Below are 26,691 nucleotides of genomic sequence, written 5' to 3'. Positions count from 1 at the left end.
CTGAAGCTTGTAATAAAGAGACCCTAATGCTACCACATGGGAATGGCTCCTTGGTGGTCTTTTGGGGTTGGCAAATGCTTCCTGGCACAACAGTATTACGTTTGCTCTGTCTGTAGGTTCTGTCCTTTATCTCTACCCTAGTGTTTGCAGGACCAGGGCAAGAATACAAATAAAGGCCTGATAATACTTGCTAAATATTTTAAAGTTATAATTCAAGATAATTTCCATGAACAAAACATTGGCTTTCTTTTAAATTTATGTGAAATCTTCTCATCTTGTAAAAACACAGCTATTCCTAACCTGGTGTTAGGAAGCTAGTCACTTGCCATGTAAAGGATGCCTCTGGGGGCAAGGTATAGTGGCACATGCCTTTAATCCAAGCACTTGGAAGGCAGAGGCAAACGGTTCTCTGTGAGACCAAGAAACAGCCTGGCCCATAAGGAGAGTTCCAGACCAACCAGGGCTATGTAGTAAGACCCTGCCACAAAAATAAACAAAACCGCCTCGCACTTTACTGCTTTATGCTTTACTGCTCTATCTGCAATCGTGCCTTCCAGTGGTCAAGACCGAAAACACAAGGCCAACACTGGGGAAAAGGGCACAGCCACGTCTCCCAGCCTGGCTCTATAAACTGGGCACCCGCCAAGAGCACACCACCTAAGTGACGCAATTAACAGACTATTCAAAGAACAGCAGCCCCGCACCTCCGATCTTCCTCCCGACGACGCCCCACCCCGCATCTGTATCACCCCGCCCAGGTCACCAGTCCAACCCTTTAGCTTCCGTCTTCCTCTGGCTTGGGATCTGGGGAGGAGCGATTCTGCAGGCGGAGCGATTCTGTGGGCGGAACAAATCGTCTCTCCACGATGGCGGCCCTGCGTGCTCTGCTCCCCAGATCCTGCAGCTCGCTCTTGTCCTCAGTCCGCTGCCCAGAACTCCGGCGCTTCGCCTCGGGTAAGTGCGGACACCGGCGGGGTGCGTCACCCCACGTTGGGTGGATTCTCCACCTATAAGCTCTGGGAGGTCCCTAAACCCCGGCCTGCACGCACCCTTACTTGATCCTGAACTTTCTCTCCTGACTCTAGATCTTTTGTCTGACCCCCCCACTTCCACAAGCATGCACTCCCAACACTTGACTCTGAAGTACCTGGACCCTGGATTCGAGTATGCATCTCCACACTAAACCCAGATTTCCTACAAGTGACGACTGACTCTAGCTTGGAGTTTCTCACACCCTGTTCCTCCTTCAGAGCCTCCAACTCCACCGCTCGACTGACCCCTTTCCAATTCCTTACCCCTTCCCCCTCCCCGCCGCTCAGTCTGACCTTAGTCTCGCCTTACAAGCCCAGCCAGATCCTAGCACCTAGAAGCCCTGTCTAATAGGAGGGCCCTGTGTATAGTGGCCACTTCTCAACTCTAACTTTTATGAGTGTCAGAATCTTTGGCCAGCTGGGAGCATGCATGTTGGTTGTGAAATCCCATGTGTTTAGGTAGCTTTAAGAGAATATGAAGGTAGGTTAAGTAAGGCAGCTTGAGTATTGGGAAAGGTTTGTCCATAGTGCCTCCGGTCTAGTCTCTCCTGTGTCCACAGCCTCTCCTGAGCATGTCCTTCAAACCATCCAATCAGTGTAGCCCATGCTGACACACCCACTTTCCTCCCTAGCCAGCTAAATAATTCCTCCCTTCTCACTCCTTGGCTGAACTCTCCTGCAGCCATCTAGTGCTCCACTGTTAGCGTGAATTCTTGAACGTGCTCTGGGGCAAGGGCTCTTCCTGAATCCCAACCTGGATTGGTTGTCGTGTCCTGCTCCGCTGAATGGCAGACATCCTACTGTTCAGTAACGTACCTCACACTTAAGTTACAGCGGAACAAATCACCCAGAACACAGACCCTCACTTTCAGGCTTATCTTCCTCACCCTACGTCTATGAGCTGCACTCCCCAAGTCTGAGTTGGTTGGCCCTCCAGATCTCCTAGAACAAAATGGTGCGTTGTATCAACCTCTGTCACACCAGGCCTGGGCTCTGTCAGGCTCTCACCTGCTGTCATGGTCTGGAAACTGCTGGCATATGGGAGGAGGGTGAATGTTCTGTGCTAGAGTTTTCCTTTTTGTTATTGTTTGTTGAGACAGTATCTCACTATGTAGCTCTGGCTGGCCTGGAACTTGACCAGCTTACCCTGTAACTCACAAAGATACACCTGCATCTCTTTCCTGAGTGCTAGGATTAAAGGCATGTGCCACTGCCACCACCATCACCACCACCATGCCTGGATAGATCATAGCCAGAGCTGCAGGCTGAAGTGTTAAGGATGGTACAGAATTCCCTGTCTATACCTGTTTCAGTACAGAACTGATAGGATTGATATTTTCTGTTCATTAGGGGCATATTAGAGTGACTTACAGGCTGTGGTCTGAGTAGTCCCACAATGGATGTCTCCTGAAAGAAAGGCCAAGGATTCAGTAGTTATTCAGTCAGAAGACTAAATGTCTCAGCAGGCCCAATCTAGTTTTGGAGTCCAGAAAAGTGCTAGAGAGCTGAGAGTCTTAAGTGTATATTGGAATCCCAAAGAGTTAGGTTCAAACACCAGAGAAGGGGTGCCTTAAGAATATATTAGTTGCCTGCTGGTGGTGGTATACACTTTTAATCCCAGCACTTGGGAGACAGAAGCAGGTGGATCTCTGAGTCCAGGCCAGACTGGTCTACATGGTGAAATCCAAAACTGCCATAGAAACTTTGTCTCAAAAAATAAATAAATAAATAAAAAACAACAAAAAAAAGATTAGATGAACTTCAACTTGCCATCCAGAGTGAAGGCAAGCAGGCAAAACAAAAGCTTCTTTCTTCCATGTTCTTTTATGTGGGCTGCCACCAGAATGTGTGACCCAGACATAAGGTTAGGTCATTTCACCTCAAAAGAGCCATTTAAGAAAATCCTCCACAGGTAAGGCACGGGTGTCAGTTGGTCCCTGACGTGGTCAGTTTGATGACCAAGATTAGCCATCACAGTTCCTTTAATATCTTTATGATGGTGCTTCCTTTGTCCTCTTGACCTAGGTGCCAACTTTCAGTACATCATCACAGAAAAGAGAGGAAAGAATAGCAGCGTGGGGCTGATCCAGTTGAACCGCCCCAAAGCACTCAATGCACTTTGCAATGGCCTGATTGAGGAGCTCAACCAAGCACTGGACACCTTTGAGGAAGATCCCGCTGTGGGCGCCATTGTGCTCACTGGTGGGGAGAAGGCCTTTGCAGGTGTGCTGCACAGCCATGATTGTGGATGGGAGGGAGATGCTATGGCCTGTGGGAAGCAGCAAAATGGGCCAGTTTCTCTGTGATGGGAGGGTGCCTTAAGATACACTAACATGTAAAGTAAGCTGTGGAAGAGCAGGGCATGTGTTGAACATTCAGGTATGCTCAGTTCCTTCCTAGTTGGGTAAATACTGGCCTAAGCGGGGCTTCCTCTGAGTGTACCTGTCATTATTGCCTGCCACAGCCCCCAACATTACCTTTTTAATTGGTAAGCTGTTGGTCCATGTTATGAGCTGTTCCCACTGTGGAGGGAAGTGCCCCAAGCCTTGAGCATAGGATATAGGACTGAGAAGTTCTTCGATGTCTGGTAATTGAAACCTCACTTCTACCTGTAGCTGGAGCTGACATCAAGGAAATGCAGAACCGGACATTTCAGGACTGTTACTCCAGCAAGTTCCTGAGCCACTGGGACCATATCACCCGGGTCAAGAAGCCAGTCATTGCAGCTGTCAATGGCTATGCTGTAAGTATCAGCCCCCAGAGGCCTGCTGTGCCAGGTGGAGGGACCTGTGCCTTTAAAAGGCCAATAGTATCCTTTGCTATCTGCTTTGTTTGATGGAGGCCCATTGGCTAGTTCCCAGACGCGTTAATGAGCTTTTCTGTTTCTCTTTAATCGCTGCAGTGGCTAAGCTACTTGTGTGAAGGCTGTGAGTACTCTCTGCGTGCCCACTAGGGTTTCTGCTTCACTAGGCTATTGAGAAATGCAGCACTAGCTTAGCCCATGGAAAAACCGTGTGATTATTGTACATGCTGATTATTGAATAAAACCGATCACGGTGGGGTTGGTCAGCCACTCAAATTCATGTCTTTACCCTCTGTGACTGATTTGGAGCCACTATGCCAGGCTAAGTTATTCACTACAAAGCCAGAAATATTTACTGCCTGGCCCTTTGCATACAAGTCTGTGAGCCCCTGCTAAGCAACAGTCCCCTTCTATCTATCCTACCACTTAAATCTAGTTTTGTTCAGCTAGGTTAACATTTGCTGTTATCTGACTCTGTTTCATGGTTTCAGAAAAGTTCTGCAAGCAATAGAGTGGTTTTCTGCCTGGGCTCCTCTGGTAAAATCCACCTGCTTCTGAACATTTTTATTTTTCAGCTTGGTGGGGGTTGTGAACTTGCCATGATGTGCGATATCATCTATGCCGGTGAGAAAGCCCAGTTTGGACAGCCAGAAATCCTCCTGGGGACCATCCCAGGTGAGAATGTGTGAGCCGTAAACAGGACAAGCCTGAGTCTCAGCCTTATGGCTCGCATCCAATCATAGATGGATGACTTGTCTGTTCAGTTTTCTCTCCACCAGCCAGCACCTGAAGAACAGCATTTAAAAATCAGACAGTCTGGGAGCCTCAGGACATGTCCATCTCTTATAAATATACAGATCCTAAATCCAACAATATCATACACACGGAGTTTACTGGCTTTAGCCGCAGTGGTTCTTTCCTGCCCATGATCCATACACTTTTAAGAGCTGTGTATGCTAGAAGCTTGGGAGAAAGATGAGTAGACTTGGATTTACACCAAAAACTCTGTCCCATGTGAGTCTGGCTCTGTCCACTACTAATGCCTCTGGCATAGCAGGACAGGTAGGCTGCCTGAGTTCAGCACAGCAGACTGTGGAATTCTCATCCCTGCCTCCTGGGAAAGCCCTATGATATGGAGGAAACAATAGCATTGCCTTCCAGGGGCCACTTGTTAGACCTGGCAGGAGGAGGTGAACATTCAGAGAAAGGACTTGAGCCCTCAGGGAAGCCACACTCAGAGGAAGCCTCTACTGCTCTTGAGGGTTGACCAGGCTTGTTCTGAGATTCTGAGCAGTGAGTTCAGTGAATTTGTGCAGGTCTGCCTGGGGAAGGCAGACAAGACTGGGATTCAACCCAACATGGGCTTTCAGGCAGACCTGGAACCTTCCAGGAAGGTGGAAAGGGAGCCAATTTGATTTTCTTTCTTCCTTTTTAGTGCTGAGAAGGAACCCTTGGCCTCGTGCATGCTAAAGCCTCTTCTGTCACTGAACTGCATCCTAGCCCTGGGTTTCTTCTCAGTGTCACCTGACAGGGCCAGCTGAGACCTCAAATCTCTCCCTGTAGGTGCAGGGGGCACTCAGAGACTCACCCGAGCAGTCGGCAAATCGCTAGCAATGGAGATGGTCCTCACTGGTGACCGCATCTCAGCCCAGGATGCCAAGCAAGCAGGTGGGGTATCTGATGTTGTGAGCTGGGGGAGGCTTAGGCTGCTTCAGGTGTCCCCATGGGTAGCTGGCATTGGATCCCTAAGTTTCTGTCTTTGGCTTTTATATCTTTAAATATGTTGTGCACAAGAGAGTGGCAACATATGTTTGGGTTAGAATCTCTTCCCACTGCTCTTTGAAGGCTCTTAAAGGCCAGCCCTCTCCCTGCCCTTGGCAGTGGCCACAGTCTTCAAGTCCTCTGTTCCATTTGATCCTGTAGACAGCATGGCCTATGCAACCTAAGAGTTCAGTGATTGGAGCCTGGCAGTGGAGAGCACAGAGTCACCTGCTGCTGGGGACAGCCATCCCTTGTTTAGGACCCAGAGAACTGGCCTCTCAGTGTCACTGGGTCCTAGAGGAAGTGGACAATGATATTTCTGCATGCTATTCAGACTTTTCATGTTTTAGGTCTTGTAAGCAAGATTTTTCCTGTTGAAAAACTGGTTGAAGAGGCCGTCCAATGTGCAGAAAAAATTGCTGGCAATTCTAAAATCATAGTAACCATGGCGAAAGAATCTGTGAATGCAGGTAGGAGTCTGCTCGAAAGAGACCACCGGACTGTGTAGGTAACGTTGTGAGGTTCCAAACTACTCCCCCCCCTTGTCCCAGGCAGCAGTGGGAAAGTTCTCAGGATTGCAGTTTGCCATAGTGTTCCAGGTTTCAGTCACTCAAAGGTCTGATAAGATATTCTGAGGGTCTCTTTATACCAGGACCCAAAGTCTGGGCCAGGCCTGGACTATAATGGCAACATTATGTAGTATTAGGCACAGAGGGAAGATGATGAATGTAGCTACAGCCCCTGAAATCAGTGGTCTGTGGTTGGTGGGAAAGCTGTCTCTGAGGATCTGGATTGAGTGATTCCCTCCTGAGCCCATGTTTGGTTATGCAAGTGGGCTGTAGCCTGGGTCCTGCAGTAGCAGAGCTCCTGTGAGTCATTCCTTCAGTTTTCTCACCTCATGAGGCTGGTCTGACTTGCTTTCCTCACAGCTGCCTCAACCTTTTCTTCTTCTCTTTAAATGTACTCATTTAATTATTTATTTATTTCACACTTTAACATATCGAGGGAGTATCCCATGGTGCACATGTGGAGGTCAGAAAATGATTTGAGGAGTCAGTTGTCTCCTTCACCATATGGGTTCCAGAGATTGAATTCCAGTTGTCGTTAGGCCAGGCAACATGGGCTGTTATCCACTGAGCCATCTGGCTGATCCTGTTGTTTAGATTTTGAGACAAGGTCTCTCTATATATATAACTGAAGCTGCCCTCAAACTCTGGATCCACCTGCTTCAGTTGCTAGGGTTGTAGGCATGTATCACCACATCCAGCTTGGGTCTTTTCTTAATATAGTTATATTATTTATTAACACGTATGTGAATTTATATGTATGTGTGTATGTATGTGGGTCTGTGTGCCTTTTCATGGGTGGAGGCCAGCAGATCTCTCAGGGTTGGAGTTACAAGGATTTGTGGGATACCACCTGAATGGAGTTTTTGTGGTTGTTTTAAACTTTTTATTTTTATGTGTGTGTTTGGCTGCCTATGTGTATGTACATCACATGTGTGCATGGTGCAGTGAAGGACATTGGACAGCTATGGGCCTCTCTGTGGAGAGAACCCAAGTTCTCTGTAAGAACACACGTGTTCTTAGCCACTGAATCATCTCTCCAGCCCGGAATGGAGTCTTAATGTAATAGTTTACCTCAGCATTTGGAATGGCTGTGTTTCTGTTTAATATCACATGTAGAGTCATCTTGGGGGCCAAAAATGAATGTGACCCACAAAAGTTGGGACTACCTCCAGAGGATACACCAGTCTTTCAGGGTTGCTTCTGGCCACAGTCAGGCGTGTTGATGTTTAAAGAGCCAGCTTTTTGTGGAGCACACAGGGAGGAACTAAGGCTTCTGGCAAGGTCACAGTGGCAGGCGCAGTCATAGCTCAGATCCTCCACAGGGATGCTCTACAGGACAGTGGAGTAGCAGACCCCAGCAGGCGCTGTCCCCGCTGTCTAGCCATCCTCTTCTGCTTCTTATCCTTTACTGTGTTTCTATGTTCCGTTTTACCAGCTACCTCAGGTCCCCATAGCTGGACAGATTCTGCTATTTGTCCTTTGTTCAGTTCTGGTGCTTTTCTGAGGGCCCTGGACCACTACGAAGGCCTAGGAGAGCTGGCTGTCCATATGGTTACATCAACATAGGCCATTCACTCGAGAAGTGGGGAGAGCTGGATCAGCCTGGAGCCCACGCCAAGCCTGGAGCCCTTTCTATAGGTCACAGTCAGTTCGACGTGAGTACCTCACATTCGGCACTTTGGTTGGTGACTCCGAGGTTTCTTTTTCAGCCTTTGAAATGACGTTAACAGAAGGAAATAAGCTGGAGAAGAAGCTCTTCTATTCTACCTTCGCCACTGTGAGTAAAACATTCTGCTTAGGATTCAAGTCTGTTTCCATTGCAGATGCTGCTGGGAATCTCTTACTGCAAAAAGGCCCGTGAATTACACCACTAAGCATAAGCTCCTGTATTTAAAGTCAATATGCAACTGGCCACAGATTCAGAACTTTGAAGCCTGGGGCCAAATTGCTTGAGCCCAAGAGTTTGAAACCAGCCTGTGTAACACAGAGAAACCATCTCTAAATATTATTTATCTCATATGCATAAGTGTATTGCCTGAGTGTTTGTAAATACACTGTATGCATGTCTGGTGCCTGCAGAGTCCAGAAAAGGTCACTGGATACCTTGGAACTAAAGTTACAGACTGTTGTAAGCCACCATTTAAGTGTTGGAAACCAAACCCAGATCCTATTCTAGAGTAGCAAGTGCTCTTAGCTACTGAGCCATCTCTAACCACCACTGCCTAATTCTTAAATTTTACTGTATTTGTTTATTTGTTTTAGACAGAGTCTCGTTATGTAGCCCTGGCTGGTCTGGAACTCACTCTGTGGACTAGGCTGGCCTCGAATTCGAAAAGCCTCCTCAATGCTGAGATTAAAGGAGTGTGCCACCATGCTTGACTACAGTTCACCTCTTATCAGAAGCTCATGTCTAAGTGTTTTAAAGAATCTTCTAATATCAGATGCATCATTATTATTGCACCACTGGCCCAGTGCTCAGTGTTTTATAAAAGAAACATTTAGGGAGCTGGAGAGATGGCTTAGCATGTACTACTATTCCAGAGGACCTGAGTTCACTTCCCAGCACCACACCAGATGGCTTACAATCACCGGCAACTCCAGCTCCTCTGATACCTCACTTCTGATCTCTATCACACACACACACACACACACACACACACACACACACACACACACAAAGATTTTAAATGGTTTGGTCCTTTAGGGAAGAAGTGAAGATGTTTGCACATAGTGTGTTCACTGTCAAAGGAAGGGGCAGGTAAAAAGCAGGGTTCTGTCACTGCCCCAAAGCTCTGAGAGACTCCCAACTCAGACCCTGCCAGATCCATAGGTGCTGTGAGCATGAGTTTCTGGTACTCATGTTATCGCTCCTCATTGACTGTATCCTGGATGGTTTACAATCCCCTGTCCCAAGCTTAGCACTGTTTGTGGGGAATCCCATGTTTCATGGGCCCACTGCAGAATCACTGTCTTGTTAATGAGCTTGGAGAACAGGTAAGAAGGGAGACATAAGAGCACCTTGGAGATGCAGGCAGCCAGCTGAGGGCCTCAATGGGAAGATTCAAACTTCACCTATCTTCTTCCTTTCCTGCCAGGATGACCGGAGAGAAGGGATGGCTGCATTTGTGGAGAAAAGGAAGGCCAACTTCAAAGACCACTGAGAGCTGGCAGCTACACCATTTGCCACCCTGGAGAAGAAAGCTCAGCCTGTCAATTGAGAGGCAAATAAATTATCCAAGAGTAGTAGTGTTGGCCACAGTTCCTACTGAAGGTTTTAGGGCTGTGGCCACAGGTTGGGAACTCGTGGTGTGGCTTGCAACCTTCACCAGTTGTTGGAAGTCAATCTCTCACCATGTTCTAAATCAGAAATCTGGGAAGCCTTCAAGGTGTCTTGATTTTTTTTTTTTTTAACTTCACTTTAAGGGCAGGTGCAGGCTTGGGCCAGCCACTGCCCTGTGCACTATCTGCAGTGCTAGCTCGGGATGTGGGCTTCAAGAGGGAAGTGGCCCTGTCTGCTGATTCCCAACATGATCATTCAATAAAAGTAACTACTTCACAGTTTAGATTTGACTCACCTGTAGTTGTCTCTAGAGAGTCAATATAGTTTTTTTTTTTAATTATTATTGCTATTATTTTCTTATGGATAGGGTTTCACTGTGTATACCTGGCTGCCTGGAAGTTACTATATAGATCAGGTTGACCTTAAACTCACAGAGATCAGCCAGCCTCGGTTTCCCAAGTGTTGGGGATTAAAGGTATATACTACCACACTGTGACTATGTGTGTGTTTTTAACTTCACCATCTTAACCATGTACAGCATCAAGTACTTTCACATCAATGTGCAGCCGTCCCCACCATCAGGCTCCAGACCTTCATCTTCCCAAGTTAAAACTGTCTCCATTAGACACTAACTCCCGACCCCACTTCACACCAACCCTTTCACTATGGGAATGGGATGACTCCAGGTGCCTCATGAGTGGAATTAGAGTAATTGTTACATTGTGTTTGTTATAGCCCTTGTACAATGCAATGCACAGTATCTCCCTCTCCCTCACCATACGTCAATGTTGAAATCTAACCTCTCAAGGTGGTGGTCTTAAAAATGCTAAAAGTTGGGTGGGATTCATGAGTGGATTTGTAAGGCCTGGAAGAAACTCTTGCAGCCCTTTTCCTATGAAGATGAAATGAGAAGGCATGAGGAAGGGCCAGGAAGTCTGTCTCCGCCAGAGAGCAAAACTACCTTCCTTTGACTTCTTGCCCCTAGAACTGTGAGAAGTTAAGCCATTGGGTTGTAGCATATCAGAAGCCTAAGCTAAGACAAATATCCTCTGAGTTCATTCATATTGTAGATGTGTTTAAAGCCTGATATCTTATGCTGAGGTGAAGACTTGTCATTTATTCTCACAATGCTGGGATAGATACTTATTTTTGAAGTCATCTCAATATTTTGCTCAATGTATTTGTCTTGAACTCCTGAATGTAAGCAGTCCTGATTCCGCCTTCCAGATAACTGACTACACGTGTAGTGTCCCCCATTCCCAGACAGGTAATACATATCGACAGTGCTTGGCTTCTCACTGTCTGGCTACAGTGGATGGTAGGACAGCGTCTTAGTCAGGGTTTGTATTCCTGCACAAAACATCATGACCAAGAAGCAAGTTGGAGAGGCAAAGGTTTATTCAGCTTACACTTCCACACTGCTGTTTATCACCAAAGGAAGTCAGGAACTCACACAGGGCAGGAACTTGCAGGCAGAAGCTGATGCAGAGGCCATGGAAGGGTGCTTCTTACTGGCTTGCTTCCTCTGGCTTGCTCAGCTTGCTTTCTTATAGAACCCAGGACCACCAGCCCAGGGATGGCACCACCCACAATGGGCTGGGCCCCTCCCCATGATCACTAATTGAGAAAATGCCTTACAGCTGGGTCTCATGGAGGCATTTCCTCAAGAGAGGCTCTTTTCTCTGTGATAACTCCAGCTTGTGTCAAGTAGAGAGTGACCTTCTTTTACATTGACCCTAGCATTTCAGTGGACTGTGGCTAGGATCCCAAAATCTGCTATGCCCAGAGCATCCTTGTGGGGAAATGACTGCCTGTTTGCTGTGGAAGTAGGGCATCAGGGCCATTCTGCAGCACTTTCAGTACCCATCAATGTGGGAGTGGAGGCTCACATGGAATCTCAGGTGTTTGCACAAAACTCACCTGGTGGGGAAAGGCCAGCTGGAGCTACATAATGAGACCTTATCTCAAATAAACAACAATGGAGGTTGGAGAGTCTGCAAGTTGAGGCCTGCCTAAACTCCAGATTAAGACATACATCATAACCAAGTATTCAAAAATTGTTATGAAGTTAATACACAGCCTAGACCATGGTAACTGGCATGGTCCACTATACAGGGTCACCCAACCAAAGCTTCCTGTTCTAGAAGCCAGGCCTCAGGGCCTTTCTCCTGGTAAAGCCCCCTTTCCTCTAGAAGAGGGCATTGGATTCCCTCGGACTGTAGTTATAGACGATTGTGAGCCACCGTGTGTGATCAAGCCTGGGTTCGCTGGAAGAGCAGCTAATCAGTGCTCTTAACCACTGAGCCATCGCTCCAGCCCCAGTGTTCATTTATTAAAGCTGGGCACACAAGGAAGTGTGTGTCAGCCATTGATTGACATACAGCGTAGAATAAACAAGCAAAGGAGGCAACCACCCAATAGGAGAAGCCTTGAAACTGGTGTCATGGAATCATTAGTTGTTTGTTTTATTTTGTTCTTTTAAAATATGCTTTTTTTAAAAAAATGCTGTTCCTACACTCCACTCGTCCCTGTGTACCACATGTGTGCTTGGTGCCTCAGAGGCCAGAAAAGAGTTATGGATCCCTTGGAACTGGAGTTACAGATGGTTGTGAGCCACCAACCCCAAGTCCCGTGGAAGATCAGCCAGTGCTCTTACCCACTGAGCCATCTTTCCAGCCCCTCACTGGTTTAATTTTTGTGTGTTCACTGAGCACATACCTCAGTCATTTGATTCTGCAAAGTGGAGCAGTATTTTAGATGTCTCATGGGAGATTCAGACTCAGCCCTGTCTCTAGCATAGCACACCCAGACCTGTGTGTGCTAGGTCTGCCCTAGCAGGATAGGAACCCACCCGCAGCCATCAGCTTCTAGCTGGCTCCTGGCTTTAGAGAGTTCAAGAAAATTCAATGTATGCAGAATGCCCTAAGAAGGACCTCCCCTGGTGAAGCTCTCAGCTACTTAAAACTATTTGGTCTCTGGCCCCAGCACAAATCTGGGGTTTTGATTTGGTTTTGCTTCTATACTGACTTGCCTCTTGGACTGGTCCTAATCCCTTGAAGCCACTCACACACTGAAGCAGAAAGCTCTCCCCTTACCTCACACACTTTATCCATCACTGCCACCAAGCTGGATACCAGAGCCATCTGGACTGGGGCACCAGAGATCTTAGGGCCAAGGTGGTGCCTGACCTGTGTTCGTGGGTGCTTCTCAGGCATTTTTTTCTGCTTCCCACACAGACTTATTTTCTGAACTTTCCCACAATCTGCCTGGCCTCAGAGTTTTGCATTTCACCCCAGAGCCAAGGGCCTAACAGTTACCCAGCTGTTGGGCCCACCTCTCCTCTGGCCCCGCCCCAATCCATGTGGCACCGCCCAGTTGACAACTCCCGCCCTCTACCAATTCTTCAGCCATGGTTGCGCTCAAGGGCATCCCGAAGGTGCTGTCCCCGGAGCTGTTGTTCGCGCTTGCGCGGATGGGGCATGGAGACGAGATTGGTGAGCACGTAGAGAGCTGGCAGCGCGGCCCTCTGACAGGGGTGCGATCCACGCAGGAGCCCTTAACCCGCAGGGTTCAGGAAAGGCGGGGGACACTGCCGCAATCGCCTTGCCCTTCGGAGCAGGAAGCTATCCAGCTGCTTGAGGAAAGCGCTGAGCTGAGGTCTGCGATTGGACCTGGCCATAGAACAACTTCAGCAGCAGCGGGGGTGGGGAGTGGGGTGGCGGGTGTGTGTGTGTGTGTGTGTGTGTGTGTGTGTGTGTGTGTGTGTGTGTGTATTGGATTCCCAGACCTCCCACATGGCCTCCCAGGCTACCCCGAGGTCTGCGGGTTTCTGATCACTGGCCTGGTGCCCTAGGGCAAGGCGGGTACAACAACCAAGGCTGGAGTGTAACTATTGGTTGGTTACTCCTCCCAGACACAGGTTTCATTTACAGGTTTTTTTTTTCCCTTAACCTTCTGAAAGGTATTACGGGGTGGCTTACGATCTGATCCACCAACTGGAGTGAGAGAGATATACTGGCCAGGCATATGGACATCCCAGACTGTGGACCTGTGCTAATGCACAGATATGTGTGGCTTTGAGATACGTGTGAGGTGACCATCTGGGAGGGAGAACTGCACTAATTCCAGCCGATCTGTCCCCTTTCTGTCTTTTCAGTCCTTGCAGATGCAAACTTCCCTACCTCCTCCATCTGCCAGTGCGGGCCTGTAGAGATCCGAGCAGACGGTGAGCACCACAGGGCCGAGGTGGGAACAGTCCTGGTTCTGTGGCCTCTCTGTCCTGGCCCCTCATTCCTGTTGGCTGGTTGTTTAAATGTTGTGGTATGAAAAATAAAAGGTTTAGACAGGTGAGAGGTTACAGGTCATGTTGAGAGCAGAAGCCTGAACCCAGCTCTGCCCTCCTAGGCCTGGACATCCCACAACTCCTGGAGGCTGTGCTGAAGCTCCTGCCCCTGGACACCTATGTGGAAAGCCCGGTGAGGACCAAAGGCTATGTTGCTGATCTGGGCCTCAGTTTCCTCTTTGCTAGACTTCATATGGCTATATGTCCCAAAAGGGCTTCCTTCCTCAGTGGAGCCAGGGAGGTGCCTGAGGCCACAGAGCTGACCCCTGTCTCTCCAGGCTGCTGTCATGGACCTAGTGCCCAGTGACAAGGAGAAGGGCCTGCAGACCCCCATATGGAACCATTATGAATCCCTTCTTCTCAAAGCTGACTGTAAGGTGAGTGCAGGCCCAACCATGGGTCCCTCTGTCTCCTGGCAGCTCAGCTCTGGAAGGGTGAATCATGGGAGTGGACAGGGAAGAGACGTGTCTGAGCCCTGTGGCCACCTCCCTCCCTTCCCAAGCCTCTTCATCGCAGAATCCTGGCCTTATGTGCCTTGGGAGTTGGTCCCATGTGGGTCAGAGGCTTGTGGTCTCCAGGACGGGGTCTCCTCTAACCTCCTGGAGATGTGCACTGTCACCCTAGGTCTTGCTCTTTGCCACCTCATTCTTTCTAAGGTCTGCCTGTCACACAGCCCACATCCCTGCCTGGCAGGGGACACACCTATTCTTCTAAAGGAGTCATTAGGTCTGAGCAGGATCCCTTGAGTACTCTGGTCCTAGGCAGAGGCCTTCCAAGGAAGTTTAAAGGGTCTAGACCAATGGTTCTCAACCTGTGGGTCGCAACCTCCAAAGATGAAAAAAAAAATAGATATTTTTGTTACAATTTGTAACAGTAAAAAATTACAGTTATAAAATAGTAATGAAAATAATATGGTTAGGGGTCACCTCAGCCTAAGGTATTAAAGAGTACTCACAACATTAGGAAGTGTCTTTGTTAGGGTTTTACTACTGTGAACAGACACCATGACCAAGGCAACACTTATAAGGACAATATTTAATTAAGGCTGGCTTACAGGTTCAGAGGTTCAGTCCATTATCACCAAGGTGGGAGCATGGCAGCATCCAGGCAGGCATGGTGCAGGAGGAGCTGAGAGTTCTACATCTTCATCTGAAGGCTGCTAGTGGAAGACTGACTTCCAGAGAGCTAGGATGAGGGTCTTAAAGCCCACGCCCACAGTGACACACCTACTCCAACAAGGTCACACCTCCAAATAGTGCCACTCCTGGAGCCACTCGTATTCAAACCATGACAGGAAGGTTGAGAATCACTGATATCTTGCTGAGCTGAGTCCATACCCAGCAGGCACCTTGTCCTTCACAGGCTCAGACAGGAATATAAAAGATGCCCCTTATCTCTGGTTCCTTGAAATCCCAGCATCAGGAGGACCAGAGGTTTGGAGCCTAGAAGACCAGGGTTCCATTGCTGCTGCCTCCTGGCTATCTCCTGATGGGGGACTCAAATCAGGAGTCCACCTAGAGGACTTTCAGACAAGGTCCCTCCAATTGCCTTTTGTCTTCCAGAAAGCCCTGATGAAGATAGAGAGATTTGAATTTTATGAACGTGCAAAAAAGGCATTTGCTGTTGTTGCAACTGGGTGAGTGTCTGCTGCATCCAGGTGACTTATTCAGGTCCCTGGGAAACACCTCCACTTCTGCTTTGCTTATGAAGACAGGAGGGATTTGGGCAGCAGAGTCCCTGGACATGGCTGAGCAGGAGGGATAGAAGCAGAAAGGCATCTGCTTTCTGAGGGCAAAGTTGGAGTTTCCGCACCCTGACCCTCCTGCAGGGAGATGGCGCTCTATGGAAACATCATCCTCAAGAAGGGAACTCTTGACCTCGGACCCTCATAGAGACCACTCCAGGCTGACAGTTGGCTGTGCCTGAACCCAATCAACAGACCTTCCCTGGGCAGAAACCGGACCCGGACATCAGCCTCAGGTTCAAGAAGATGGCAGATCTTGAGAGACTCTGCTGACTCTGACAAATTCCCCCTTCCGTGACTTGTGAAATTGATGGGGGAGGGAGAGCAGCCATTGTCAATCTTTAATCTAAAGGTTTTGTACTCATAAACTTGTCTTGTGGTGAGTTTCAGGGAGGCCATTAGCTCCCAAATAAGCATCCCTACCCATCCTTGATGAATCCTCAGTTAGAACATCCACATGGAAGTGAAGCATGGGGGTGGTTTGAGGACTGGGAGCTAGGCAGGAGCTAGGCCTGGGTAAGAACCTGGGAGCTGGATTGGGTCTGTGGCTATGGCCTGAGCCCTAGTAGTTGATGTTGGGTAAGGTGTACAGCAGGGGTCTGGAGCTGGTTGCACTGGATGCTTATATGGGATGAGAGTTTCTGCATCACCACTTGGATTGCAATACACAGTGACTCTTGACTAGGGCCAATCTCTGAACTCCAAGCCAGAGGGCAAGTGGCAGAGCTGGGCTGGACATCTTAGACAGAAGGGCTCTGACATTCAGAGATGGCTGCTCAGCTGCTAGGGAGGGTATACTGTCCTCTCTAGTTCAAGGTCAGAGAGGTCTGGATGTGGGCTGGATCCCATGCAGATGTTTGCATGACATCTATGCCTGAGCAGCTATGTTAGGCCCAGGAACTTAGATGCAACCTGGCTGCTTCCAGCTTTGACTCCTCAGTTGTCCCAGAAGGTAAAGAATCAGCCGAGGCTTGGTATAGACAGAAATAAGAAGATCCGAGGAGGAGAACCTAAGCAGGCAGGAAACAGTTTCCCTACTGAGCGCTTGGACTGGATCTCCAGCACTTGTCTACAGAATATTGGTGAATGTTCATAGTAGTGTGGGAACAATGGGCTCAAGTAATATGAAGACCCAGATTTATCTGTAAGATAGAACATGGCTTCCTGCTTTGTAGGGCTTAGAGGCCAAGGTGCATATGAGCCTTTATTCTCCCACTCATGTCCTTGGAGGAGTGGGGACAAGAGACATACACAGAATTATAGGGTATGTAAGACCAGTAGATAACCTATATAGCTGCATGGGGTTTGGGTGCATTGGGATGGAGAGCTGATGGCCTCTGTTAAGTTGTCCGTTCCACCTGAGCTACTGGGATTGTAAAATGTGCCTCTGTGACCCTTTAGTGCCTTCCACTGCACAGGTGGGATTAGTAGTCACCCCAATACCTATACCATGTGTGAGGTAATTCATGTGTGCTTAGACCTTGTGAGCCAGGCCATGTGGAAGGACAGGTACCCCAGAAAGATCTAGGTACTGCCCAGAAAACTAGAACAGAGAGTATATGTCCTAACCCACTCTTTTAAGCACCTGTCCAACTATGTATCTATCTGCCTATGTACCCATGTGCATATGAATGCACACATGTATACACTATATACACCCACACACCTCTATGCTTGTGTACACATAAAGCTGTGTACCTGCCCACCACTGTACCGATGTACAGGGTAACTGTACACATGCACACATCTGTATACATCGTTGTAACTGTGTACCTGTTCATGTGTGTACCTATGAGTCTGCACATTTTAACTATGCATCTGTGCATGTGTATACCTGTGCACATGTGAAACCATGTACCTGTGTACCTACACACTCATCAACCTGTGTCCCACATAACCTCCCTCCTCTTCAAGCATTTCCTCAGCCTCTTCTGTGGGAAGTCCCAGGATGGGTTTCCCTTCTGAGGCTGATGCTGCTAACTGGTCGCAACACTGACTGCTGACACGCCTATCATTTCATCCCTATGTGCAGAGAAATGGACCCAAGAAGAATTGTTTATGAGCTGAGGGTCAGGTAAACCTTGTGTCCCATCCATTGGAAGCTTTTGATGAGCCATAGGTAGGACAGCATAGTTCTTCGTCCAAGATGCAGCTTCTGTGTCCCAAAATTGTTGGTCTTAAAGACACTCATTCTTTCCACCAGTTTTCAGGTGTTTATTTATTTTTTCTAGCTGGGGAGAATCAGTGGTCACAACAACCTGGACCTCAGGACAGGAGTGGGAGAATGGTTAGGGCTCTCAAGAATCCTCCATAGAGTGGGAGATGTGGTCAAGATCCCCCTCTGGTCCCTGCAGCACCTGACGATACAGGATGGGCCATGACTGGGGCACTTCTTCATTCTGGACGTCCTCGGACATAGGATGGTCTATGCTGTCAAGATCCAGTTCTGGACCCTGAAGAGGATTCCGAAGGCGGCTCAGGATGTCCTCAGTCTCCACCCAGGTCATGGCATCTGTGGAAAGGCAGAAGTAGCTACAGCCTCCCTCACAAGATCCTTCCCCCTAGCCTTCTGTCCAAATGGACCCCATGATGTGGCCTTTATCCCACTCTGACCTGGACGCTTTTTCTCAGTAGCTGCAAGCTTCTGCTTGGGTACAGGAAGCAGTGTCCCCAGCTGGTTGTCCTTTCCAAGAGGCTCCATGGCTCCAGTACCCCAGGCCCTGCCAGCATGAGTAGGGTAAGTTTCACACACAAGTGAGGCGAGTTAGACATGACCAACCCCGCTTTCAAAGACATTCCCTGTCCTTAGGCAGCTGCTGGCCCTGGGAAGCTGCTCCACACCCACCCACTTTATCAACTGTCCAGTAAGGCCTGGGACAAGTTCATGGCTTTGTGCTCCTAGCATCTCTAATGTGCTAAGTGCAGGGATGGGGCTTAAGAAGGTCAGAGCCTTCCCTGAGCAGGGTCCTCGAGGGCAAAGGAGGCAGGCAATATGCTGTTCTAAAACATAGCCCATTGGAGGCTGCAGGGAGAACTGAGTCTGAGAGATTCCTAGTGCCTGCTCCTGGGAGGATCCCATCCAAGGAGGGATGCCTGTTGGGTTTGAGTATCACTTCCTCCTAGAAGCTTCTGAACAGCCATGTTCTCCAATTCCCCCAGTGCATCAGCCCACACTTGCTTTCCGGGACACTTACTTCTCTGTTTCCTGTTCAGGGAACAGATGTTTGCCTTTGGTCTTGACAGGGACCTAGGAGAGGGAGTCACAGGTGAGGATTGTGCTAGTTAGTGGCCCAAGGTTGGAGGACACTGGGGAGTGGCTACTCTAAGACCCATCTACAGGTAGGACTTCAGTTCAACCTGTGTTTAACTTTAGGGGATGAGGATTATCATGGATATAAGAATTGCAGATAAAGGATTTAGGACACCAGCCTGTTCCCAAATTGCCAGCCTTCCCGAACACCCGGCCAGCTTAGGAGAAAATAGAGCTCTTCAGTGGGTACCTAGGGCTCACTTTGGACTCTGCACCCTTACTCCACCCCAGTGTTTTGCACTAATTAAGGCCATGCTTGCCCCTCCCCATCCTGGCTAGTGGCCCAGAAGGTAGTCAGCTCCTCTGAACTTAATACCTTAATGAAGACAAAGTACCAAGAAGGATGTGAGGCAGAGAGTGACCCTGGGGAAGTGCCCAGCTCCAAGAAGCTGTGGGTGGCTGTGGAGGGTGGGCCTCCCTCATCCTCTTTTTTTTTTGCCGTGTGTGCAGATTGAGTGGACTTGGCCCAGGGCAAGTTCAGTGCATTTTCAGCCAGGGTAACTGTTTCCAGTCTATAAATCATGCCCTAAGTGAGTGTGCACAGTATAGAGAGGACCCATCTCACACAGGGTCTTCTGAGGCATTTTGGACTTCCGTGTCCCCACCCATAATCACCTGTGTCATGACCCATATCCTCTTATCCTGGGACCACCAGAACACCACGAAGGACCATGTTCCCCCATCCATGGGTCTCACAGGTGTCACGGAGGCACACTATGTGGTTATATAGGTATGTTGGAGACCCATGTCCTTCGGGTCACCTGGATGTTGTGGAAGCCCATATCCTCACCTGGTAACCTCAGTGCCTTGGAGATTTGTAGACCCCAGAAAGGCTGAGATCCTTCTCTTCCTGAGGTCCCTCCTCAGTGCTCATATGGGGCTGCTACCACATTCATCAAACATCCCTGCCTTGCCTCCCTTCTCCTTGCCAGCTTAGGGGGTTGAGAGAAAGAAGTTCTTTCTGGTATTCCCTGCTAACTAGGGCAGAGGTTAGCAGCCAGGAATGGGTCAGGTAGAGGGGCCCCTGCATACCTGGTGTGCTGGGATTGCACCTGCCTCCCACAGCAGTGCAGCCACCAAACAGGTGGCCAGGAGAAACCTAGGGGACCAGAAAGGGAATGTGAGGCAGTCAGGGATCGCTTTAGCTCCTGACCTACTGGAGCAGGTGGCATGTGTGTGTCATGGACAGAAAGACCAAGAGAGGTCTCTGCTGATTCATTGGTAGATCTTGACTCTGGCCTCACAGAAAGGACCTGCAGGCAGGATAAGCAAGCAAGATGCTCAGGACACTCCTGCTCTGTCTTGATGCCAAGTTCTCCACTTGTGGCCAAGACACCTCATGCCCTACTATGACAGGACACGGGCAGTGCTGAGGATTCCAGAGGCTACCTAAGGACACACATGCGGGCTTGTGTGCATACGCATGCCTGAAAACATTGATGGGGGCGGGGGGGATGGATGGAGGCCCTAGCACATTGCCATGCACTCCTGAGGCCATGATCAATGGTATTGGGAGTAACTTCTAATGGGCCCTCAGGTGTCCAGTAGCCCCAGCCTCATCATGCAGACAGAAGAAACGCTGAGATGTGGTTGTAAAGAGATGTGCGTGTGTGTGAAGTATGTGTGTGTTTGTTGGCATATGGTATGCATGAATATACGTGTGTGTGTGTGTGTGTGTGTGTGTGTGTGTGTGTACTAAATGAGGCTTCAAAGAAAACTCTCTTCTCTATGATTCAGCCCTTTGGGATAGGGATCAAAGGACAGCAGATGGGGATATGGCCACATAGGCTTGAATACCCCTGCCTCGCCTCAGGACCACTAGGCAGAGACCTATTTGTGTGCTGGGAAGAGAAATGAACATGGAAACCCTCATGCTAGCCTTTGTATTGCTCTCCCCCCACCCCACACACTCCATGATGACTAAGGTCATGAAGGGAACCTAAGGCCTCCCTGAGAATCAAACCCTAGCTCCTGGGTGACCAACTCTCAGGTACCCTGATTCCTGCACTGCGTCTACCCTGCCAGTCCTCAAAGGCCTGCTAAATATTCCCCTGCCCTCCTCTACCCTGCCACTGTCCTTTTTCTTTGGGGACATCACAGCCTGGAATGTTGCTTCTTCCCAGGGGAGATTTAGGATCTAATGTTCCACTGGCTCAGGGACCCCATGGGTCAAAACACCCTCATGCATATCTGGAGGCTACTTGAGCTGCTTGTGGAGGTAAACCCTGAATTGCAGACTTATGAGTGAGTGTTTTGCAGAAAAGAGGCCTTTCCTTCCCTCCCTCCTTTCCTTCCCTCCCTCCTTTCCTTCCCTCCCTCCTTTCCTTCCCTCCCTCCTTTTCTTCCTCCCTTCCTTCCTCTCTCCTCCATCCCTTCTTACTTCCCTCCCTCTCTCCCTTCCTTCCTCCTGCCCTCCCTCCCTCCCTTCTTCCCTCCCTTCCTTCTTCTCTCTTCCATCCCTTCTTACTTCCCTCCCTCCCTCCCTCCCTCCCTCCCTCCCTCCCTCCCTCCCTCCCTCCCTTTCTTCCCCTAAGATTCTCCCCTGGAATTAGGCTTCCGGTTCAGATGGAGTAACTCTCAGGGTCTCTCTCTAAGCCAGAGCTCCTAGACTCAGACCCAGTGTGACCCTAACCACACAGCTAGGCCCACCTTGGCCAATGCCCCCCAGCTGCCAGCTTTTATGGATAGAAAAGTTAGGGCCCAGAGGCCATGGTGTCACCTCTTCATGACTCGGGCTCCTTTTCAGTGCTCTAGGCAAATGGAGAAGCTGCAGATCCCAGGGTCCAGGTGCCTAATCCTCTTTTTCCCAACCCTGGCTGCTTAGGGTTTTATCTTTCCTGCATGGGTGTGTCTGACCAGAGGTCAGGGACCAGCAATCACTGGGCCATAAGCCACGCCTGCCCCACCAGGTAGCATGAGCAGTGAGCATAGATTGAGCCCCCAGGAGACTTCTCATCTCCCACCTGCCAGTTCTACACTAAGACCTGCCCTTCTCCCCACTATGATTGATATAGACTCTAACCGTTTGAAGCCATAAGCCCCAAATTGGACATTTTTATAAGTTGCCTTGGTCATAGTGCTTTGTCACAAGTAACAAAGACACTTTGACTCTGTAGTCATGAAAACTGCAGACCAATAATCCTCCACAAATAAAATATTGTCAAGTAAAGTACACAAGAATTGATCCCAAGAATGTAAAGTTGGTCTAGTATTTAATCTTCTAAGCTAGAAATGAAGGACAAAGAACATGTCCTTATTTTAATAGACATTTAAAAAAAAAGCATTTGACAAAATCTGGTATCCATTCATGCTTAAAATGGGGGTGGAGTGGAGATATGGCTCAGCAGTTAAAAGGATACACAACTTGTAAAAAATGTCAAAGACCAGCTTTGACATCCACGGGGTAAACAGAGGCAGGCGTCAAGGTGTGGTGTCAGTGATCTGGGTCAGTGCTGATGGCAGCTGATGGGGGTCAGAGCTGACAGCAGCTGACAGGATCTGCTGCTGCTGGCAACCAGGAATCAGAGAAACCACTCAGCACACTTTTCACCGAGGAAATTGGACCTGGCACTCAGTGACCAGTGAGAAACTCAGAACTCTTTTAGCTCTTAGGGACCAGCGAGAAAGAAAAAGAAGAGAGAAAATTCACATGCACAGAGAGAGGGTGGTGGTGAAGAAAAAGCAGTATCCAATAACTTTACACATACGAATACACGCATACATATATAAGTACATACATACAGACAGACAAATAGATATATATACATTCACACATTCAATGGTTGGAGCAAAACTCCAACAAGAAGACTCCAATCATTTCACACACATACATATATACACATATACACACAGTCACATATATATGTAACACATATATATTTATACACATGTACACATGCACAAATGTGCACATGTATGTACATATGTACACACAGTTGGTGAATGGAGCTCTAACACACTTTATTTTTTCTTCCATAGCTTACATATCCCAGCAAAATCTTTTAAGCAGTATTAAATTACAATGTGATTACACTCTATTTTTCTTCTAGTGAATGACAATTAAAAAAACAGCATGTTCCTCAATATTTTTACAAGAAATAAAATTACATAGAACAGGAAAGAAAACAAATTATTCCCGAGAACCCATGTACACTCATAACTAAGCAACTTGTTATAGATTAACAAAGTATGCACAAGCAAGGTAGTTTTCTCAGTCAGTTTCTCTTACTGGAAGGCAGCAATTTGTGATTACAAAGACAGAATCAAGTATTTTATTATTTATCTTAAAAATAATCTTATAAGAATCTTCAAGGAATCTAAATTTAAACTTTATATAAAAAGTAAGCAGTCATACCTATTTTAATTCCTCAGTGTATTATTCTCATCAACAATTACTCATCAACAATTTTTATGAAATCAATAAGGAAGCCGAGGGCAAACGTAAGTACAAGAAATCAATCATCACCTGTCTAGCCTCCATGAGAGACACGTCAGCCAGTGTTGCCATTGTTCTTGTCCCCTGACCTTAAAAAATCTCTGGCTTAAATATTAAGAGTGTGCTTTTCTGAACTTCAAATTGTTCCCTAAGATTTTCTACATCAGAGCCACTAGCAAAAACATCTTAACCTAGCTTCACTAATAACTTTATTTGTCCAAATGCTTTCTAAGGGTGGTGGTCACTGCTGACAATCCACATCTCTAAGTTCTTTCCTAGGGTGGTGGATAAATCATTAACTTGATCCAGCAGCAATGTCTGAAAGAGATCAAGCACTATTCTGTGAGTGCCAGAGATACTGTCCGGTGAGGGGCTGGAAGCCCCCTTAGAGTTTTCATACAATTCTTAGATTAAGAAGAATGTGAAGGGTTTAACAAGCAGAGCAAACTTCCCTAACAGCATGAAGTCCTCAGGACATGTAGTCAAAGTCCTCAGGGGCCATGTCGGCCTGAGGTAAACCTATCCTGACTGTGCTAACCAGTAGGCGGCATTCCATGAGTTCTAAAGCCATTTGTTTCTCCTGCATGGCCCTGGGCAACAACTATGCAGAGGACCCTAATTCAATTCACTGCCTCCATCCTGTGCAGCAAACATCCACCTGTAACTCCCAGTAACTCCAGTTTAAGAGAGATAGGAAATAAGGAAGGAAAGAAATAAGGAAGGAAGGAAGGAAGGAAGGAAGGGAGGGAGGGAGGGAGGGAAGAAAGAAAGAAGGAAAGGAACAGAACGGAAAGGAATAAGAAAGAAAAGAGCAGGGTGTGGTGGAAAATACTTGTAATCCCAGCACTCAGGAGGCTAGGCCAGGAGAATAACAAGTGACAAGTGACAAGGCTAGCCTGGGCTACATAGGCAGAAGGGAGACAAAATTATACCCCCAAAGTATGTTTATCTTTAGTCTCTTAATAAAGTAACTTTGGGAGGGGTCAGAATTGTTGCTGTAAGCAAAGCATATTTATCCACAGATGGAAAAGACACAAGGCTTTTGGTGAACTCCTAGCTCATGAAATGAGGAAAGGAAAATCCAGAAGCTTGAGTTCCCTGTCAAGATGCTGGAAGCAAAAACCTGGAAGTGAGCAAGACAGAAACAAAATCAAGACAGTTGATGGGGAAACGAATCACCCTGGCTTTCAGCATTCATAACAACATCCCACTACCAATTAATGGTCAGGAAGCCCTCCCTCACCAGGACAAAAGACTGAAGCACAAGAGCCTGGTCAAAGGAAAACTCCTAATTTTGTGGTGTTAGTAGTAAAGACAGAGTGCAGGAAGACTCTTGTATTGACTGTCACTGTTGGTAAGTCTAGGGGTCGGGACCAGCTGCATTTGTTCTGTCAGTTAAAGAATTAAAAAGCAGGAAAAATCTGGAGCACAACAGGTAGTGCTAGGAAATCTCAAATATCACAGACAGCTGCAGGCAGAGCAGTCAACGAAAGAGTTTATTGGAATGAGGAGACACACACATGCAGAGAGCAAGACCCTCTGCAACCTCTGGGGTGCTCTGGATGCCAAAAGAGCCAATGTTTTCTCTAAGGCTGGGATTTTTAAAGTCTCTGAAGAGTTTTCTTCCCCTAACTTAGGGTTGGTCAGTTTGAAGAAAGATAGGGTAGTTGATTGGCCCTAGCTGTTATGTAAACATATCCGTGTCCTGGGACCTTGAATTTGTTGAGTCAGTTCACCAGCAGGGAGCCTGCTGGAGGAAGAAAAAGCCCACATTGTCAGGCTTTGTCTTAGGTCAGGAGAGTGAAGGAGAAGCCAGCCATGGCCCCTCTCCCTGTCTGTCTGTCTACCAGAGAGGCTGTCTAACTGCTAGTCTTTCAAGCTTGGACAAACGCTGTGATGTATTCTCTGAGAGAAGTTGTTTTTAGGCCACTGGTAGCTCTGAAATTGAAGTCACTAAGATACACACCCAACAGAGCTCGCCTGGACTGGACCTCCCATGATCTTTTAACAGACGTCCGTGTGGGCTAAGAACTAGGCAGTGCTTTCACAGTTGAGTGGACGGAGCTCAGCTCTGGAGGCCCTGAGGATACCTTCCCTGACAATCTCAGAGGGTTCTGGCCAAAGCCTATGGCCCTGCCAGGCACTCTAAAGGGTCAGAAAATTTTGCCAAGTGAGGGAAACCTACCCTAACACCAGACATGCCTGCCTTTGAAATGTTACTAACCTCATATCATAAAAAAGTAACAAATTTAAACATTGCTATCATGCTCCTACTTACTGTTAACTTGGACAGAGTTGGGGGGGTGCACATGCGCACAATGTATTGTTTTTAGATTTTTGCAGAACCCAATAGTGCTCAATAAAGCTGTTCTATCAAAAAAAAAAACTCTAAAAAAATCAATAAACAAGAAGACAAACAACCTGATTGAAAAATATTTAGAGCATCTGAATTTATCTTTCACTAAAGAAGACATACAAAGAGTCATTGGCTCCAAGAGAAGATGTCAGGTTCCAGTAACTAGAGTAATGAGGATGTAAACTGCAAAGTCCATCAGGCATTGCTGGGATAGTGCTACTGGCTGAGTGGTCTCCTTTAAAGTCTCACATTGAAGTTCTAATCATTTAGAATGAATTTGCAGGCAGGATCTTTTTTAAAGGCTGTAAAAGGTTAAGGATTATGGTGGATGGTCTTGGTTCTCCACTTGATTATGTCTGGAATTGATTAAAACCCAAGCTGCTGAATGCAAGCAGAAAAACTCTAAATCTTGGTGGCAGTCCAGATGAAAGGACATGGGAGAAGCTGCTGTTTGCCTGTTTGCCCTCACTCTCCCTGGCAAGCTCATCCATCCTGTGGCTTTGGCATCAGAACCAACTTCTGGATTCTGACATAGTCTGGGTATCAGCAGCTCTCCAGGAATCCTCCAGGCCTCCAGAACCAGCTTGGAACTGCTGAGACATCTATCCTCATGGATTGAAAAATTCCAGTCTCCAGTGTGAGTCACTCGTTGATGAACTACTCAGACCACATCCTCTAAGCCAATCTAATAAATCCCATATATACGTATACGTTAATTCAGTCAGTTCTGTTCCATTAGAGAACCATGACTAATTAATAGAATGCTTCCCAAACATGCAGAGAGCCTTGAGTTCCATTCTGAGGACCACATAAATGCCTGTACACTCAAGGGGTAGAGTCAAGAGGATCAAGGATTCATCACCATTCTAAGCTATGCAGAGAATTCAAGGCCAGTGCTGACACAAGAAGAGCAAGGGAAAAAAAAAAAGAGAGAGAGAAGGGAAAGAGGAACAGAAGATAAGAAGAGGAGGAAGAGGGAGAAGAAGAGAAGAGGAAGAGGCTAATCCAGTATGATCGGTGTCCTTTAAGAATAAATTAAGACACTGACACTCTCTACAGA

The 26,691-nt window shown here is 47.7% G+C and overlaps 3 protein-coding genes across 3 annotated transcripts; 2 read left to right on the top strand and 1 right to left on the bottom strand.

The window, feature by feature from the left end:
- Positions 1–789: 789 nt before the first annotated feature.
- On the top strand, positions 790–9,934 carry Echs1 (enoyl-CoA hydratase, short chain 1). The gene is made up of 8 exons (XM_034509865.2): positions 790–954; positions 3,057–3,254; positions 3,647–3,774; positions 4,410–4,509; positions 5,398–5,502; positions 5,946–6,065; positions 7,874–7,941; positions 9,260–9,934. The coding sequence occupies exons 1-8, from the start codon at positions 867–869 to the stop codon at positions 9,323–9,325; spliced, it is 873 nt and encodes a 290-aa protein (XP_034365756.1). The 5' UTR covers positions 790–866; the 3' UTR covers positions 9,326–9,934.
- Positions 9,935–12,807: 2,873 nt separating this feature from the next.
- Positions 12,808–15,898, top strand: Fuom (fucose mutarotase). The gene is made up of 6 exons (XM_034510865.2): positions 12,808–12,938; positions 13,601–13,669; positions 13,849–13,919; positions 14,065–14,163; positions 15,349–15,422; positions 15,615–15,898. The coding sequence occupies exons 1-6, from the start codon at positions 12,854–12,856 to the stop codon at positions 15,676–15,678; spliced, it is 462 nt and encodes a 153-aa protein (XP_034366756.1). The 5' UTR covers positions 12,808–12,853; the 3' UTR covers positions 15,679–15,898.
- A 1,832-nt stretch (positions 15,899–17,730) lies between these two features.
- Prap1 (proline rich acidic protein 1) lies at positions 17,731–21,657 on the bottom strand. The gene is made up of 5 exons (XM_034487752.2): positions 21,560–21,657; positions 19,873–19,939; positions 18,725–18,777; positions 18,144–18,250; positions 17,731–18,042 (listed from the first exon to the last, which is right to left on the bottom strand). Exons 1-5 carry the CDS (start codon positions 21,565–21,567, stop codon positions 17,828–17,830), a joined length of 450 nt encoding a protein of 149 aa, XP_034343643.1. The 5' UTR covers positions 21,568–21,657; the 3' UTR covers positions 17,731–17,827.
- Between the last annotated feature and the right edge of the window lie 5,034 nt (positions 21,658–26,691).

This window comes from Arvicanthis niloticus, chromosome 1 (genome assembly GCF_011762505.2).
Source record: "Arvicanthis niloticus isolate mArvNil1 chromosome 1, mArvNil1.pat.X, whole genome shotgun sequence".
Taxonomy (NCBI): domain Eukaryota; kingdom Metazoa; phylum Chordata; class Mammalia; order Rodentia; family Muridae; genus Arvicanthis; species Arvicanthis niloticus.
Note: the sequence above shows the minus strand (reverse complement) of the source record. Positions and strands in the feature narration are given on the sequence as shown.